The sequence below is a fragment of the Manacus candei genome, unplaced genomic scaffold (genome assembly GCF_025592945.1).
Source record: "Manacus candei isolate 608988 ecotype Guabito, Panama unplaced genomic scaffold, ASM2559294v1 h1tg000252l, whole genome shotgun sequence".
Classification (NCBI taxonomy): domain Eukaryota; kingdom Metazoa; phylum Chordata; class Aves; order Passeriformes; family Pipridae; genus Manacus; species Manacus candei.
The window spans coordinates 46866-63728 of NW_026138300.1; the positions used below are offsets into that span (position 1 = coordinate 46866).

At 60.5% G+C, this 16863-nt stretch overlaps 1 protein-coding gene and 1 long non-coding RNA gene across 3 annotated transcripts in view; both read right to left on the reverse strand.

Annotated features, from left to right (window-relative positions):
• The window catches only part of LOC127464656 (tonsoku-like protein), a gene marked incomplete at its 5' end in the record, with an annotated part of 54234 nt that extends 40861 nt beyond the window's left edge, over positions 1-13373 (reverse strand). Inside the window, 3 exons of the mRNA XM_051775080.1 lie at positions 5814-5937; positions 9001-9172; positions 13237-13373. Coding sequence (XP_051631040.1) covers positions 5814-5937; positions 9001-9172; positions 13237-13373 — 433 coding nt within the window. The remainder of the gene's footprint in view (positions 1-5813; positions 5938-9000; positions 9173-13236) is intronic.
• Positions 13374-14288: 915 nt separating this feature from the next.
• LOC127464654 (uncharacterized) lies at positions 14289-16112 on the reverse strand. 2 transcript variants are annotated; one of them, XR_007901503.1, is made up of 4 exons: positions 16090-16112; positions 15856-15880; positions 15347-15449; positions 14289-14347 (listed from the first exon to the last, which is right to left on the reverse strand). It is a non-coding gene; the product is annotated as an uncharacterized LOC127464654 (long non-coding RNA). The 2 variants fall into 2 exon arrangements; XR_007901502.1 differs by lacking the exon at positions 16090-16112 and having other exon boundaries at positions 15856-16024.
• Positions 16113-16863: the final 751 nt, after the last annotated feature.

A 16863-nucleotide genomic window follows, 5' to 3' on the forward strand; every position in this document is an offset into this window, starting at 1 on the left:
GTCAGGACAGTCAGGGGACAGTCAGGGTCAGGGGACAGGGGGACAGTCAGGGGACATGGGGACAGTCAGGGACAGTCAGGGGACAGGGGGACAGTCAGGGGACATGGGGACAGTCAGGGACAGTCAGGGGACAGGGGGACAGTCAGGGGTCAGTCAGGGGACACACGGGACAGGGACTGCAGGAGATGGGTCACTCGGGTGGCTGGGGGGACAGGGGACAGTCAGGGGTCAGTCAGGGGACAGTCAGGGACAGTCAGGGGACAGTCAGGGGACAGGGGGACAGTCAGGGGTCAGGGGGACAGTCAGGGACAGGGACTGCAGGAGCCGGGTCACTCGGGTGGCTGGGGGGACAGGGGACAGTCAGGGGACAGTCAGGGGTCAGTCAGGGGTCATGGGGACAGTCAGGGACAGTCAGGGGTCATGGGGACAGTCAGGGGACAGAGGGGGACAGGGGGACAGTGAGGGGACAGGGGGACACATGGGACAGGGACTGCAGGAGACGGGTCACTCAGGTGGCTGGGGGGACAGGGGACAGTCAGGGGACAGGGGGGGACAGGGGACAGTTAGGGGACAGGGGGGGACAGGGGGGGACAGGGGGACAGTCAGGGGTCACCCCGGGACAGACGGGACAGGGACTGCAGGAGCCGGGTCACTCGGGTGGCTGGGGGGACAGGGGACAGTCAGGGACAGGGGGACAGTCAGGGGACAGGGGGACAGTCAGGGGACAGTCAGGGACAGAGGGGGACATGGGGACAGACGGGACAGGGACTGCAGGAGCCGGGTCACTCGGGTGGCTGGGGGGACAGGGGACAGTCAGGGACAGTCAGGGAACATGGGGACAGTCAGGGACAGGGGGACAGTCTGGGACAGGGGCAGTGACAGCTGGGGGGTCATGGGGACAGTCAGGGGTCATCGGGGGGCACACGGGACAGGGACTGCAGGAGACGGGTCACCCGGGTGGCTGGGGGGACACAGGGACAGTCAGGGGTCATGGGGACAGTCAGGGGACAGTCAGGGGACAGTCAGGGACAGGGGGGGACATGGGGACAGTCAGGGGTCATGGGGACAGTCAGGGGTCATCGGGGGGCACACGGGACAGGGACTGCAGGAGATGGGTCACTCGGGTGGCTGGGGGGACAGGGGACAGTCAGGGGTCATGGGGACAGTCAGGGGACAGGGGGGGACAGTCAGGGGTCATGGGGACAGTCAGGGGTCATCGGGGGGCACACGGGACAGGGACTGCAGCAGACGGGTCACCCGGGTGGCTGAGGGGACAGGGGACAGTCAGGGGACAGGGGGGGACAGTCAGGGGACAGGGGGGGACATGGGGACAGTCAAGGGACATGGGGGGACATGAGGACAGTCAGAGGACAGGGGGACAGTCAGGGGACGGGGGGACAGCCAGGGGACAGTCAGGGGACAGTCAGGGGACAGGGAAACAGGGGAACAGTGAGGGGACATGGGGACAGTCAGGGGTCATCGGGGGGCACTCGGGACAGGGACTGTAGGAGACGGGTCACCCGGGTGGCTGGGGGGACAGGGGACAGTCAGGGACAGTCAGGGACAGGGGGGACATGGGGACAGTCAGGGGACAGTCAGGGGACAGACAGGGGGACATGGGGACAGTCAGGGGACAGGGGACAGTCAGGGACAGTCAGGGACAGTCAGGGGACAGGGGGACAGTCAGGGGTCAGTCAGGGGACAGTCAGGGGACAGGGGGGGACAGGGGGACAGTCAGGGACAGTCAGGGGACACGGGGACAGTCAGGGACAGTCAGGGACAGGGGCACAGTCAGGGGACAGGGGGACAGTCAGGGGACAGGGGGACAGTCAGGGGACAGGGGGACAGACGGGACAGGGACTGCAGCAGGTGGGTCACTCGGGTGGCTGGGGGGACATGGGGACAGTCAGGGACAGTGAGGGACAGTCAGGGACACTGGGACAGTCAGGGGACAGGGGACAGTCAGGGGACAGTCAGGGGACAGTCAGGGACACTGGGACAGTCAGGGGACATGGGGACAAACGGGACAGGGTCTGCAGCAAGTGGGTCACTCGGGTGGCTGGGGGGACACGGGGACAGTCAGGGACAGTGAGGGACAGGGGGGGACAGGGGGGGACAGGGGGACAGTCAGGGACAGGGACTGCAGCAGTCGGGTCACCCGGGTGGCTGGGGGGACAGGGGACAGTCAGGGACAGTCAGGGGACAGGGGGACAGTCAGGGGTCATGGGGACAGTCAGGGGACAGTCAGGGGTCATGGGGACAGTCAGGGGTCATGGGGACAGTCAGGGACACCTTGGGGGGACAGTCAAGGACAGGGGCAGTGACAGCTGGGGGGACATGGGGACAGTCAGGGACAGGGGGGGACATTGGGGCCAGCTGGGGGGACAGTGGGGACACCTTGGGGGGACAACTGGGGACACCTTCCCAGTGTCCCCTCACCCCCCCTCAATGTCCCTCCTGGATATCCCCCCATGTCCCCTGTCCCTGTGTCCCCTCAGTGTCCCTTCTGTGTCCCCTCAGTGTCCCTCAGTGTCCCCCCAATGTCCCCACTACCCCACCATGTCCCCTGATGTCCCCCCGACCCCGTGTCCCCCCCAACATCCCCCTCCTGATGTCCCCTGTCCCCCCACAATGTCCCCAGTGTCCCCCCATGTCCCCTGTCCCCCCACAACGTCCCCCCAATGTCCCCTATCCCAGTGTCCCCCTCTACCCCCAGTGTCCCCCAATGTCCCCATTGTCCCCCTGCCCCCAATGTCCCCCTGCCCCCCCAATGTCCTCCTGTCACCAATGTCCCCAATGTCCCCCTGTGTCCCCCTGTCCCCAATGTCCCCCCATCCCCAATATCCCCAATGTCCTCCAGTCCCCAGTGTCCCCCTGTCCCTACTGTCCCCCTGTCCCCAATGTGTCCCTAATGTCCTCCCTGTCCCCAATGCCCCCCCAATGTCCCCCTGTCCCCAACGTCCCCCTAATGTCCCCAGTGTCCCCCCAGTGTCCCTATCCCCCGTCCCCAATGTCCCCCCACTGTCCCCAATATCCCCAATGTCCCCATTGTCTCCCTGTCCCCAATGTCCCCAATGTCCCCCCAGTGTCCCCAATGTCCCCAATGTTCCCCTGTCCCCAGTGTCCCCCACAGTGTCCCCAATGTCCCCCTGTCCCCAATATCCCCAATGTCCCCCTGTCCCCAATGTCCCCCTGTCCCCCCAATATCCCCAATGTCCCCTGTCCCCAATGTCCCCCCAATGTCCCCCCAGTGTCCCCCCGTCCTCAGTGTCCCCCTGTCCCCAGTGTCCCCCCAATGTCCCCAATGTCCCCAATGTCCCCCTGTCCCTAATGTCCACACTGTCCCCCTGTCCCCCTATCCTCCTAATGTCCCCCTGTCCCCAATGTCCCCCTGTCCCCAACACCCCCATTGTCCCCCTGTCCCCCCAGTGTCCCCCTGTCCCTAATGTCTACATTGTCCCCCTCTCCCCCCAATGTCCCCAATGTCCCCTGTCCCCAGTGTCCCCCCAATGTCCCCCTGTCCCCCCAATGTCCCGTGTCCCCCCTGTCCCCCCAGTGTCCCCAATGTCCCCCTGTCCCCCCAATGTCCCCCTGTCCCCCCCTGTCCCCAATGCCCCCCCAATATCCCCCTGTCCCCAATGTCCCCCTGTCCCCCTGTCCCCCCAATGTCCCTCTGTCCCCAATGTCCCCCTGTCCCCAACACCCCCATTGTCCCCCTATCCCCCCAATGTCCCCCTGTCCCCAATGTCCCCCTGTCCCCCCTCTCCCCCCAATGTCCCCAGTGTCCCCCTGTCCCCCCAATATCCCCAATGTCCCCCTGTCCCCATTGTCCCCCTGTCCCCCCATCCCCAATATCCCCAATGTCCTCCTGTCCTCAGTGTCCCCATCCCCGTCCCCAATGTCCCCCTGTCCCCCGTGTCCCCCCCAGTGTCCCCAATGTCCCTCATTGTCCCCCTGTAGCCATTGTCCCCCCAGTGTCCCCAATGTCCCCAATGTCCCCCTGTCCCCCTGTCCCCCCAATGTCCCCAATGTCCCCCTCTCCCCCCTGTCCCCCCAATGCCCCCCTGTCCCCCCCTGTCCCCCTGTTCCCAGTGTCCCCCTGTCCCCCCAGTGTCCCCCTGTCCCCCCAATGTCCCCCCAATGGCCCCAATGTCCTCCTGTCCCCAATGTCCCCATCCCCGTCCCCAATGTCCCCCCAATGTCCCCCTGTCCCCCCAGTGTCCCTATCCCCCTGTCCCCAGTGTCCCCCTGTCCCCAATGTCCCCCAACGTCCCCCTGTCCCCAATGTCCCCCTGTCCCCAATGTCCACATTGTCCCCCTGTCCCCCCAACGTCCCCCTGTCCCCAATGTCCCCCTGTCCCCCCAGTGTCCCCCTGTCCCCCCAATGTCCCCCTGTCCCCCCATTGTCCCCAATGTCCCCAGTGTCCCCCTCTCCCCCCAATGGCCCCAATGTCCCCCTGTCCCCAATGTCCCCCTGTCCCCAATGTCCCCCCAATATCCCCCTGTCCCCCCAGTGTCCCCCTCTCCCCCCAATGTCCCCTCTCCCCCCAATGTCCCCAATGTCCCCAATGTCCCCCCTGTCCCCAATGTCCCCCTGTCCTCCCAGTGTCCCCCCAGTGTCCCCCTCTCCCCCCAATGTCCCCAATGTCCTCCTGTCCCCAATGTCCACATTGTCCCCCTCTCCCCCCAATGTCCCCAATGTCCCCCTCTCCCCCCTGTCCCCCCAATGTCCCCCTGTCCCCAATGTCCCCCTGTCCCCCTGTCCCCCCAATGTCCCCAATGTCCCCCTCTCCCCCCTGTCCCCCCAATGTCCCCCTGTCCCCCCCGTCCCCCTGTCCCCAATGTCCCCATGTCCCCCCAGTGTCCCCCTGTCCCCCCCCGTCCCCCCAATATCCCCCTGTCCCCACTGTCCCCCCTGTCCCCCCAATGTCCCCAACACCCCCAATGTCCCCCTGTCCCCCCAGTGTCCCCATTGTCCCCCTGTCCCCAATATCCCCAATGTCCCCCTGTCCCTAATGTCCACATTGTCCCCCTCTCCCCCCAATGTCCCCAATGTCCTCCTGTCCCCAATTTCCCCCTGTCCCCATGTCCCCCTGTCCCCAATGTCCCCATTGTCCCCCTGTCCCCCCATTGTCCCCAATGTCCCCTTGTCCTCCCAATGTCCCCCTGTCCCCAATGTCCCCCTGTCCCCAATGTCCCCCCAATGTCCCCCTGTCCCCCCATCCCCAATATCCCAAATGTCCCCCTGTCCCCCTCTCCCCCCAATGTCCCCCTGTCCCCCCTCTCCCCCCAATATCCCCCTGTCCCCCAGTGTCCCCCTGTCCCCAATGTCCCCCTGTCCCCAATGTCCCCCCAATGTCCCCCTGTCCCCCCATCCCCAATATCCCCAATGTCCCCCTCTCCCCCCTGCCCCCCCAATGTCCCCCTGTCCCCAATGTCCCCCTGTCCCCCCATCCCCAATATCCCAAATGTCCCCCTGTCCCCAATGACCCCCAATGTCCCCCTGTCCCCCCAATGTCCCCCTGTCCCCAATGTCCCCCTGTCCCCAATGTCCCCCTGTCCCCAATATCCCAAATGTCCCCCTGTCCCCCTGTCCCCCCAATGTCCCCCTGTCCCCCCAATGTCCCCCCTGTCCCCCCAATGTCCCCCTGTCCCCCCAATGTCCCCCTGTCCCCCCATCCCCAATATCCCCAATGTCCCCCTCTCCCCCCCGTGTCCCCCTGTCCCCAATGTCCTCCTGTCCCCAGTGTCCCCCCAGTGTCCCCAACACCCCCAATGTCGCCCAATGTCCCCCCTGTCCCCCCTGTCCCCACCGTATCTGAGGTTGTCCCGGATCAGGTCCCGCTGCCGGGGGGGGACGGAGCCCTCGGAGCTCAGGGCGAGGGCCTGGCGGAGGGCACGCTTGGCAGCCCCAAAATCCCCCAGGGACAGCAGCACCTGGGGGGCACGGGGGCAATCAGGGACCCCAAAATCCCAGAGGAACCCTAAATCCCCAAAAAAATCCCAGATTCCAGAGAGAAACCCCAAAAATCAGGGAGATCCCAAAAATCCCAGGGCCTGTTTGGGCCATCCCAAAATCCCCCAGGGACACTCAGGGACGCCCATCAGCGACCCCAAAACATGGGGGGACCCCAAAATCACCCAGAGAAGCCCAAAATCCCAGAGGAACCCCAAAATCCCCAAAAAAATCCCAGATTCCAGAGAGAAACCCCAAAAGTCAGGGAGATCCCAAAAATCCCAGGGCCTGTTTGGACACCCCAAAATCCCCCAGGGACAGCAGCACCTGGGGGGCACGGGGGCACTCAGGGACCCCAAAATCCCAGAGGAACCCAAAAATCCCCCAAGGAACCCCAAAATCCCCCAAAAAATCCCAGATTGCAGAGAGAAACCCCAAAAATCAGGGAGATCCCAAAAATCCCAGGGCCTGTTTGGGCCATCCCAAAATCCCCCAGGGACACTCAGGGACCCCCATCAGGGACCCCAAAACATGGGGGGACCCCAAAATCACCCAGAGAAGCCCAAAATCCCAGAGGAACCCCAAAATCCCCCAGGGAATCCCAGATTTTAGAGAGAAACCCCAAAAATCAGGGAGATCCCAAAAATCCCAGGGCCTGCTTGGCCATCCCGAAATCCCCCAGGGACAGCAGCACCTGGGGGGCACGGGGGCAATCAGGGACCCCAAAATCCCAGAGGAACCCAAAATCCCCCGGGGAACCCCAAAATCCCCAAAAAAATCCCAGATTTCAGAGAGAAACCCCAAAAGTCAGGGAGATCCCAAAAATCCCAGGGCCTGTTTGGACACCCCAAAATCCCCCAGGGACAGCAGCACCTGGGGGACACGGGGGCAATCAGGGACCCCAAAACACGGGGGGACCCCAAAATCCCAGAGGAACCCCAAAATCCCAGAGGAACCCCAAAATCCCACAGGGGAATCCCAGATTCCAGAGAGAAACCCCAAAAATCAGGGAGATCCCAAAAATCCCAGGGCCTGTTTGGGCCATCCCAAAATCCCCCAGGGACACTCAGGGACCCCCATCAGCGACCCCAAAACATGGGGGGACCCCAAAATCACCCAGAGAAGCCCAAAATCCCAGAGGAACCCCAAAATCCCCCAGGGAATCCCAGATTTCAGAGAGAAACCCCAAAAATCAGGGAGATCCCAGAGCCTGCTTGGCAGCCCCAAAATCCCCCAGGGACAGCAGCACCTGGGGGGGTATGGGGGCAATCAGGGACCCCAAAACATGGGGGGACCCCAAAAATCCCAGAGGAACCCCAAAATCCCCCAAGGAACCCCAAAATCCCCCAAAAAATCCCAGATTGCAGAGAGAAACCCCAAAAATCAGGGAGACCCCAAAAATCCCAGGGCCTGCTTGGACACCCCAAAATCCCCCAGGGACAGCAGCACCTGGGGGAGTATGGGGGCAATCAGGGACCCCAAAACATGGGGGGACCCCAAAAATCCCAGAGGAACCCCAAAATCCCCCGAGGAACCCCAAAATCCTCCGGGGAATCCCAGATTCCAGAGAGAAACCCCAAAAATCAGGGAGATCCCAAAAATCCCAGGGCCTGTTTGGACACCCCAAAATCCCCCAGGGACAGCAGCACCTGGGGGGGCACGGGGGCAATCAGGGACCCCAAAATCCCAGAGGAACCCCAAAATCCCCAAAAAAATCCCAGATTCCAGAGAGAAACCCCAAAAGTCAGGGAGATCCCAAAAATCTCAGGACCTGTTTGGGTCATCCTAAAATCCTTCAGGGACAGCAGCACCTGGGGGACACTCAGGGACCCCCATCAGGGACCCCAAAACATGGGGGGACCCCAAAATGCCCCGAGGAACCCCAAAATCCTCTGGGGAATCCCAGATTCCAGAGAGAAACCCCAAAAATCAGGGAGATCCCAAAAATCCCAGGGCCTGTTTGGACACCCCAAAATCCTTCAGGGACAGCAGCACCTGGGGGACACTCAGGGACCCCCATCAGGGACCCCAAAATGCCCCGAGGAACCCCAAAATCCCCCGGGGAATCCCAGATTCCAGAGAGAAACCCCAAAAATCCGGGAGATCCCAAAAATCCCAGGGCCTGTTTGGACACCCCAAAATCCTTCAGGGACAGCAGCACCTGGGGGACACTCAGGGACCCCCATCAGGGACCCCAAAATGCCCCGAGGAACCCCAAAATCCCTCAGGGAATCCCAGATTCCAGAGAGAAACCCCAAAAATCAGGGAGATCCCAAAAATCCCAGGGCCTGTTTGGGCTACCCCAAAATCCCCCAGGGACACTCAGGGACCCCCATCAGGGACCCCAAATCATGGGGGGACCCCAAAATCCCCCGGGGAACCCCAAAATCCCCCAAAAAATCCCAGATTGCAGAGAGAAACCCCAAAAATCAGGGAGACCCCAAAAATCCCAGGGCCTGCTTGGACACCCCAAAATCCCCCAGGGACAGCAGCACCTGGGGGGGTATGGGGGCAATCAGGGACCCCAAAATATGGGGGGACCCCAAAAACCCCTGGGGAATCCCAGATTCCAGAGAGAAACCCCAAAAATCAGGGAGATCCCAAAAATCCCAGGGCCTGTTTGGGCTACCCCAAAATCCCCCAGGGACACTCAGGGACCCCCATCAGGGACCCCAAATCATGGGGGGACCCCAAAATCCCCCGGGGAACCCCAAAATCCCCCAAAAAATCCCAGATTGCAGAGAGAAACCCCAAAAATCAGGGAGACCCCAAAAATCCCAGGGCCTGCTTGGACACCCCAAAATCCCCCAGGGACAGCAGCACCTGGGGGGGTATGGGGGCAATCAGGGACCCCAAAATATGGGGGGACCCCAAAATCCCCCGGGGAATCCCAGATTCCAGAGAGAAACCCCAAAAATCCGGGAGATCCCAAAAATCCCAGGGCCTGTTTGGGCCATCCCAAAATCCCCCAGGGACACTCAGGGACCCCAAAATCCCCCCAAATCCCCCCCAAATCCCCCCCAAACCCCCCCCAGCCCCCCCACCTGGGCGGTGCTGCTGCAGGTCTCGCTCTCCAGCCCCTTCTCCCGCAGGGTCCGGGCGCATTCCCGGGCTCGGGAAAAGCTCCGGAGGGCCCGGGAATGGTCCCCTGCCCGCAGGTGGATGTGCCCCAGGTTGAAGTGGGCCCGGAAAAGGTCCTCCTGGAGCTGGGATTGCCTGGAAAAATGGGGGAAAAGGGGGTGGGAGCGGAAAAAATGGGGGTGGGAGGTCAAAAAATGGGGGTGGGAGGTCAAAAAATGGGGGTGGGAGGTCAAAAAATGGGGGTGGGAGGTCAAAAAATGGGGGTGGGAGCCCAAAAAATGGGGTGGGAGGTCAAAAAATGGGGGTGGGAGGTCAAAAAATGGGGGTGGGAGGTCAAAAAATGGGGGTGGGAGACCAAAAAATGGGGGTGGGAGATCAAAAAATGGGGGTGGGAGGTGAAAAAATGGGGGTGGGAGCCCAAAAAATGGGGGTGGGAGCCCAAAAAATGGGGGTGGGAGACCAAAAAATGGGGGTGGGAGCCCAAAAAATGGGGGTGGGAGCGGAAAAAAGGGGGGTGGGAGCCTAAAAAATGGGGGTGGGAGCCAAAAAATGGGGGATGGGAGGTCAAAAAATGGGGGTGGGAGCTCAAAAAGGGATGGGAAAGGTTCTCCTGGAGCTGGGATTGCCTGGAAAAATGGGAAAAAGGGGGGTGGGAGCCCGAAAAATGGGGGTGGGAGCCCAAAAAATGGGGGTGGGAGGTCAAAAAATGGGGGTGGGAGCCCAAAAAATGGGGGTGGGAGGTCAAAAAATGGGGGTGGGAGGTCAAAAAATGGGGGTGGGAGGTCAAAAAATGGGGGTGGGAGGTCAAAAAATGGGGGTGGGGGGTCAAAAAATGGGGGTGGGAAACTAAAAAATGGGGGTGGGAGGTGAAAAAATGGGGGTGGGAGCCCAAAAAATGGGGGTGGGAGATCAAAAAATGGGGGTGGGAGGTGAAAAAATGGGGGTGGGAGCTCAAAAAGTGATGGGAAAGGTTCTCTTGGAGCTGGGAATGTCGGGAATGGGAGGGGAAAGGGAAGAGGGATCCCAAAAAATGGGGGTGGGAGCCCCAAAAACTGAATTGGGAACCCCAAAATCTGATGGGAAAGGTCCTCCTGGAGCTGGGATTGCCTGGAAAAATGGGAAAAATGGGGGTGGGAGCGGAAAAAATGGGGGTGGGAGGTCAAAAAATGGGGGTGGGAGGTCAAAAAATGGGGGTGGGAGGTCAAAAAATGGGGGTGGGAAACTAAAAAATGGGGGTGGGAGACGAAAAAGTGATGGGAAAGGTTCTGCTGGAGCTGGGAATGTCGGGAAAAATGGGAAAAAAGGGGGTGGGAGCCCGAAAAATGGGGGGTGGGAGCTCAAAAAATGGGGGTGGGAGACCAAAAAATGGGGGTGGGAAACTAAAAAATGGGGGTGGGAGACCAAAAAATGGGGGTGGGAGCTCAAAAAATGGGGGTGGGAGGTCAAAAAATGGGGGTGGGAGCCCCAAAAATTGATGGGAAAGGTTCTGTTGGAGCTGGGAATGTCTGGAAAACCAGGAAAAAGGGGTGAGGGATCCCAAAAAATGGGGGTGGGATCCCAAAAAATGGGGGTGGGAGCCCAAAAAATGGGGGTGGGAGACCCAAAAGGGATGGGAAAGGTTCTGCTGGAGCTGGGATTGCCTGGAAAAATGGGAAAAATGGGGGTGGGAGCCCGAAAAATGGGGGTGGGAGACCAAAAAATGGGGGTGGGAGCCCCAAAAAGGGATGGGAAAGGTTCTGCTGGAGCTGAGAATGTCGGGAATGGGAGGGAAAAGGGAAGAAGGATCCCAAAAAACTGAACTGGGAACCCCAAAATCTGCTGGGAGACCCCAAAAGGTGTGATGGGACCCCCAAAATCAGTCTATAAAGGAGGTAAAAGGCAGCGAGGGACCCCCCAAAATCTGCTGAGACGCCCCAAATCCACCCTGAGATCCCCCCCAAATCCCCTCCCACACCCCCCAAAGCCCCTCCTGCACCCCCCAAACCCTCTCCTGAAGACCCCAAATCCCCCAAAGCCCCCCCAAATCCCCTCCCAGAACCCCTAAACTCCCTCCCACACCCCCCAAACCCCCTCCCACACCCCTCAAACCCCCTCCTGCACCCCCCAAAGCCCCCCCCAAATCCCCTCCTGCACCCTCCAAATCCCCCCCAAATCCCCTCCCACACCCCCTAAACCCTCTCCTGAAGACCCCAAAGCCCCCCCAAATCCTCTCCCAGAACCCCCAAATCCTCTCCCTCACCCCCAAAGCCCCCTCCCACATCCCCCAAATCCCCTCCCTCACCCCCCAAATCCCCTCCCTCACCCCCAAAGCCCCGCCCTCACCCCCCAAATCCCCCCCAAATCCCCCAAATCCGCTCCCACACCCCCCCAAATCCCCTCCCAGACCCCCTAAAGCCCCTCCTGCACCCCCCAAATCCCCTCCCACACTCCCCAAATCCCCTCCCACACTCCCCAAATCCCCTCCCACACCCCCCAAACCCTCTCCTGAAGACCCCAAACCCCCCAAAGCCCCCCCAAATTCCCTCCCAGCCCCCCCAAACCCCCTCCTGCACCCCCCAAACCCTCTCCTGCACCCCTCAAATCCCCCCAAAGCCCCCCCAAATCCCCTCCCAGCCTCCCCCAAATCCCCTTCTGCACCCCCAAATCCCCTCTTGCACCCCCCAAATCCCCTCCCTCACCCCCCAAATCCCCTCCTGCACCCCCCAAATCCCCTCCCTGGCCCCCAAATCCCCTCCCAGACCCCCTAAACCCCCTCCTGCACCCCCAAAATCCCCCCAAAGCCCCCCCAAACCCCCTCCTGCACCCCCTAAACCCTCTCCTGCACCCCCCAAATCCCCTCCCTGGTCCCCAAATCCCCTCCCAGAACCCCCAAATCCCCTCCCACACCCCCCAAACCCCCTCCCTCACCCCCTAAACCCCCCAAATCCCCCCCAAATCCCCCCCAAATCCCCTCCCACACCCCCTAAACCCTCTCCTGAAGACCCCAAAGCCCCCCCAAATCCTCTCCCAGAACCCCCAAATCCTCTCCCTCACCCCCAAAGCCCCCTCCCACATCCCCCAAATCCCCTCCCACACCCCCCAAACCCCCTCCCTGGTCCCCAAACCCCCTCCCACATACCCCAAGTCCCCTTCTGCACCCCCCAAATCCCCTCCCACACCCCCCAAACCCTCTCCTACACCCCCCAAATCCCCTCCCAGACCCCCTAAACCCCATCCCACACCCCCCAAATCCCCTCCCACACCCCCAAATCCCCTCCCAGACCCCCTAAACCCCCTCCTGCACCCCCAAAATCCCCCCAAAGCCCCCCCAAATCCCCTCCCAGAGCCCCAAAGCCCCCTCTCACATCCCCCAAATCCCCTCCCACATCCCCCAAATCCCCTCCCACACCCCCTAAACCCTCTCCTGAAGACCCCAAACCCCCCAAATCCCCCCCAAATCCCCTCCCAGACCCCCCAAATCCCCTCCCAGAACACCTAAACCCCCTCCCTCACCCCCCAAATCCCCTCCCACACCCCCCAAACCCTCTCCTGAAGACCCCAAATCCCCCAAAGCCCCCCGAAATCCCCTCCCATACCCCCCAAATCCCCTCCTGCACCCCCAAATCCCCCCCAAATCCCCTCCCATACCCCCCAAATCCCCTCCCACACCCCCCAAATCCCCTCCCACACCCCCCAAACCCCCTCCTGCACCCCCTAAACCCTCTCCTGCACCCCCCAAATCCCCCCAAATCCCCCCCAAATCCCCTCCCAGAACCCCTAAACCCTCTCCCACACCCCCCAAACCCCCTCCCTCACCCCCCAAATCCCCTCCCACACCCCCTAAACCCCCTCCTGCACCCCCTAAACCCTCTCCTGCACCCCCCAAATCCCCCCAAAGCCCCCCCAAATCCCCTCCCAGAACCCCCAAACCCCCTCCTGCACCCCCCAAACCCCCTCCTGCACCCCCCAAACCCCCTCCTGCACCCCCCAAACCCCCTCCCTCGCCCCCAAAATCCCCTCCCTGGCCCCCAAATCCCCTCCCACACCCCCCAAACCCTCTCCAGAAGACCCCAAATCCCCCAAAGCCCCCCCAAATCCCCTCCCACACCCCCCAAATCCCCTCCCACACCCCCCAAACCCCCTCCCTCACCCCCTAAACCCCCCAAAGCCCCCCCAAATCCCCCCAAATCTCCCTCCCAGCCCCCAAATCCCCCCCTCACTCTGCCAGGAAGATGCTTTTCCTGAGGAACTGGTCGCATTTTTGGGGCTCCCGGAGGGAATCGTGGACCAGCCCCAGGTTGAGGTAGAGCCTGGTCCTCATCTGGGCCAGCTCCCGTTGGGACACCGCCCCTGGAGAAGGGAAAAATTGGGAAAAACAGGAAAAAAAAGGGGAAAAATTGGGAAAAATGGGAAAAAAAGGGGAAAAATCGGGATTGGGGAGAGCCCGGAGCCACCAACGGGAGTTTGTGGGGTGAGAGAGCCCCAAAAACCCACAGGGAGACCCCAAAATTCCACCCCCAGATGAAAAAATCCACCCCCAGCTGGAAAACAGGGATTTGGGATCAGCCAGGGATTTGGGATGGACCCCCAGGGTTGTGCCACAGATCCCAAACCTGTTGGGAGATCCCAAAAATTCACCTGGAGAGCCCCAAAACCCCCTGTGAGACCCCAAAAACCCTCTGTGAGACCCCAAAGGGCTCTGAGAGAACCCCAAAACCCACAGGGAGACCCTAAAATTCCACCCCCAGCTGGAAAACAGGGATTTGGGATCAGCCAGGGATTTGGGATGAACCCTCAGGGTTGTGCCACAGATCCCAAACCTGCTGGGAGATCCCAAAAATTCACCTGGAGAACCCCAAAACCCCCTGGGAGACCCCCCAAACCCACAGGGAGACCCCAAAGGGCTCTGGGAGAACCCCCAAAGCTCACAGGAAGACCCTAAAATTCCACCCCCAGCTGGAAAACAGGGATTTGGGATCAGCCAGAACCCCCGTGGGGTTGTGCCACAGATCCCAAACCTGCTGGGAGATCCCAGAAATCCACCTGGAGAGCCCCCAAAACCCACTGAGAGACCCCAAAAATGCTCTGTGAGACCCCAAAGGGCTCTGAGAGAACCCCAAAACCCACAGGGAGACCCTAAAATTCCACCCACAGCTGGAAAACAGGGATTTGGGATCCAGCCAGGGATTTGGGATGGACCCCCAGGGTTGTGCCACAGATCCCAAACCTGCTGGGAGATCCCAAAAATCCACTTGGAGAACCCCAAAACCCCCTGGGAGACCCCAAAAACCCACCGGGAGACCCCAAAGGGCTCTGGGAGAACCCCCAAAGCTCACTGGGAGACCCCAAAATTCCACACCCAGCTGGAAAACAGGGATTTGGGATCAGCCAGGGATTTGGGATGAACCCTCAGGGTTGTGCCACAGATCCCAAACCTGCTGGGAGATCCCAAAAATTCACCTGGAGAACCCCAAAAACCCCCTGTGAGATCCCCCAAAACCCCGTGTGAGACCCCAAAAACCCACAGGGAGACCCCAAAGGGCTCTGAGAGAACCCCAAAACCCACAGGGAGACCCTAAAATTCCACCCCCAGCTGGAAAACAGGGATTTGGGATCCAGCCAGGGATTTGGGATGAACCCCCAGGGTTGTGCCACAGATCCCAAACCTGCTGGGAGATCCCAAAAATCCACTTGGAGAGCCCCAAAACCCCCTGGGAGACCCCAAAGGGCTCTGAGAGAACCCCCAAACCTCACTGGGAGACCCTAAAATTCCACCCCCAGCTGGAAAACAGGGATTTGGGATCAGCCACAGCCCCCAGGGTTGTGCCACAGATCCCAAACCTGCTGGGAGATCCCAGAAATCCACCTGGAGAGCCCCAAAACCCACTGTGAGACCCCCCAAAACCCCATCTGAGACCCCAAAAACCCCCTGTGAGACCCCAAAATTCCACCCCCAGATGAAAAATTCCACCCCCAGCTGGAAAACAGGGATTTGGGATCAGCCAGGGATTTGGGATGAACCCCCAGGGTTGTGCCACAGATCCCAAACCTGCTGGGAGATCCCAAAAATCCACTTGGAGAACCCCAAAACCCACTGGGAGACCCCAAAGGGTTCTGAGAGAACCCACAAACCTCACTGGGAGACCCTAAAATTCCACCCCCAGCTGGAAAACAGGGATTTGGGATCAGCCACAGCCCCCAGGGTTGTGCCACAGATCCCAAACCTGCTGGGAGATCCCAGAAATCCACCTGGAGAGCCCCCAAAACCCACTGAGAGACCCCAAAAAACCCACAGGGAGACCCCAAAGGGCTCTGAGAGAACCCCAAAACCCACAGGGAGACCCTAAAATTCCACCCCCAGCTGGAAAACAGGGATTTGGGATCAGCCAGGGATTTGGGATGAACCCCCAGGGTTGTGCCACAGATCCCAAACCTGTTGGGAGATCCCAAAAATTCACCTGGAGAGCCCCAAAACCCCCTGGGAGACCCCAAAAACCCTCTGTGAGACCCCAAAGGGCTCTGAGAGAACCCCCAAAGCTCACAGGGAGACCCCAAAATTCCACCCCCAGTTGGAAAACAGGGATTTGGGATCAGCCAGGGATTTGGGATGAACCCCCAGGGTTGTGCCACAGATCCCAAACCTGCTGGGAGACCCCAGAAATCCACCTGGAGAGCCCCAAAACCCCCTGGGAGACCCCCCAAACCCACAGGGAGACCCCAAAGGGCTCTGGGAGAACCCCCAAAGCTCACAGGAAGACCCTAAAATTCCACCCCCAGCTGGAAAACAGGGATTTGGGATCAGCCAGAACCCCCGTGGGGTTGTGCCACAGATCCCAAACCTGCTGGGAGATCCCAGAAATCCACCTGGAGAGCCCCCAAAACCCACTGAGAGACCCCAAAAACCCTCTGTGAGACCCCAAAGGGCTCTGAGAGAACCCCAAAACCCACAGGGAGACCCTAAAATTCCACCCCCAGCTGGAAAACAGGGATTTGGGATCCAGCCAGGGATTTGGGATGAACCCCCAGGGTTGTGCCACAGATATCAAACCTGCTGGGAGATCCCAAAAATCCACTTGGAGAGCCCCAAAACCCCCTGTGAGACCCCAAAAACCCTCTGTGAGACCCCAAAGGGCTCTGAGAGAACCCCCAAAGCTCACAGGGAGACCCCAAAATTCCACCCCAAGATGAAAAACAGGGATTTGGGATCAGCCAGGGATTTGGGATGAACCCCCAGGGTTGTGCCACAGATCCCAAACCTGTTGGGAGATCCCAGAAATCCACCTGGAGAGCCCCAAAATTCCCTGTGAGACCCCAAAAACCCACTGTGAGACCCCAAAACCCCCTGTGAGACCCCAAAATTCCAGCCCCAGCTGGAAAACAGGGATTTGGGATCAGCCAGGGATTTGGGATGAACCCCCAGGGGTTGTGCCACAGATCCCAAACCTGCTGGGAGATCCCAAAAATTCACCTGGAGAACCCCAAAACCCCCTGGGAGATCCCCCAAAATCCCCTGTGAGACCCCAAAAACCCACAGGGAGACCCCAAAGGGCTCTGAGAGAACCCCCAAACCTCACTGGGAGACCCCAAAATTCCACCCCCAGCTGGAAAACAGGGATTTGGGATCCAGCCAGGGATTTGGGATGAACCCCCAGGGTTGTGCCACAGATCCCAAACCTGCTGGGAAATCCCAGAAATCCACCTGGAGAGCCCCAAAACCCACTGTGAGACCCCAAAGGGCTCTGAGAGAACCCCAAAACCCACAGGGAGACCCTAAAATTCCACCCCCAGCTGGAAAACAGGAATTTGGGATCCAGCCAGGGATTTGGGATGAACCCTCAAGGTTGTGC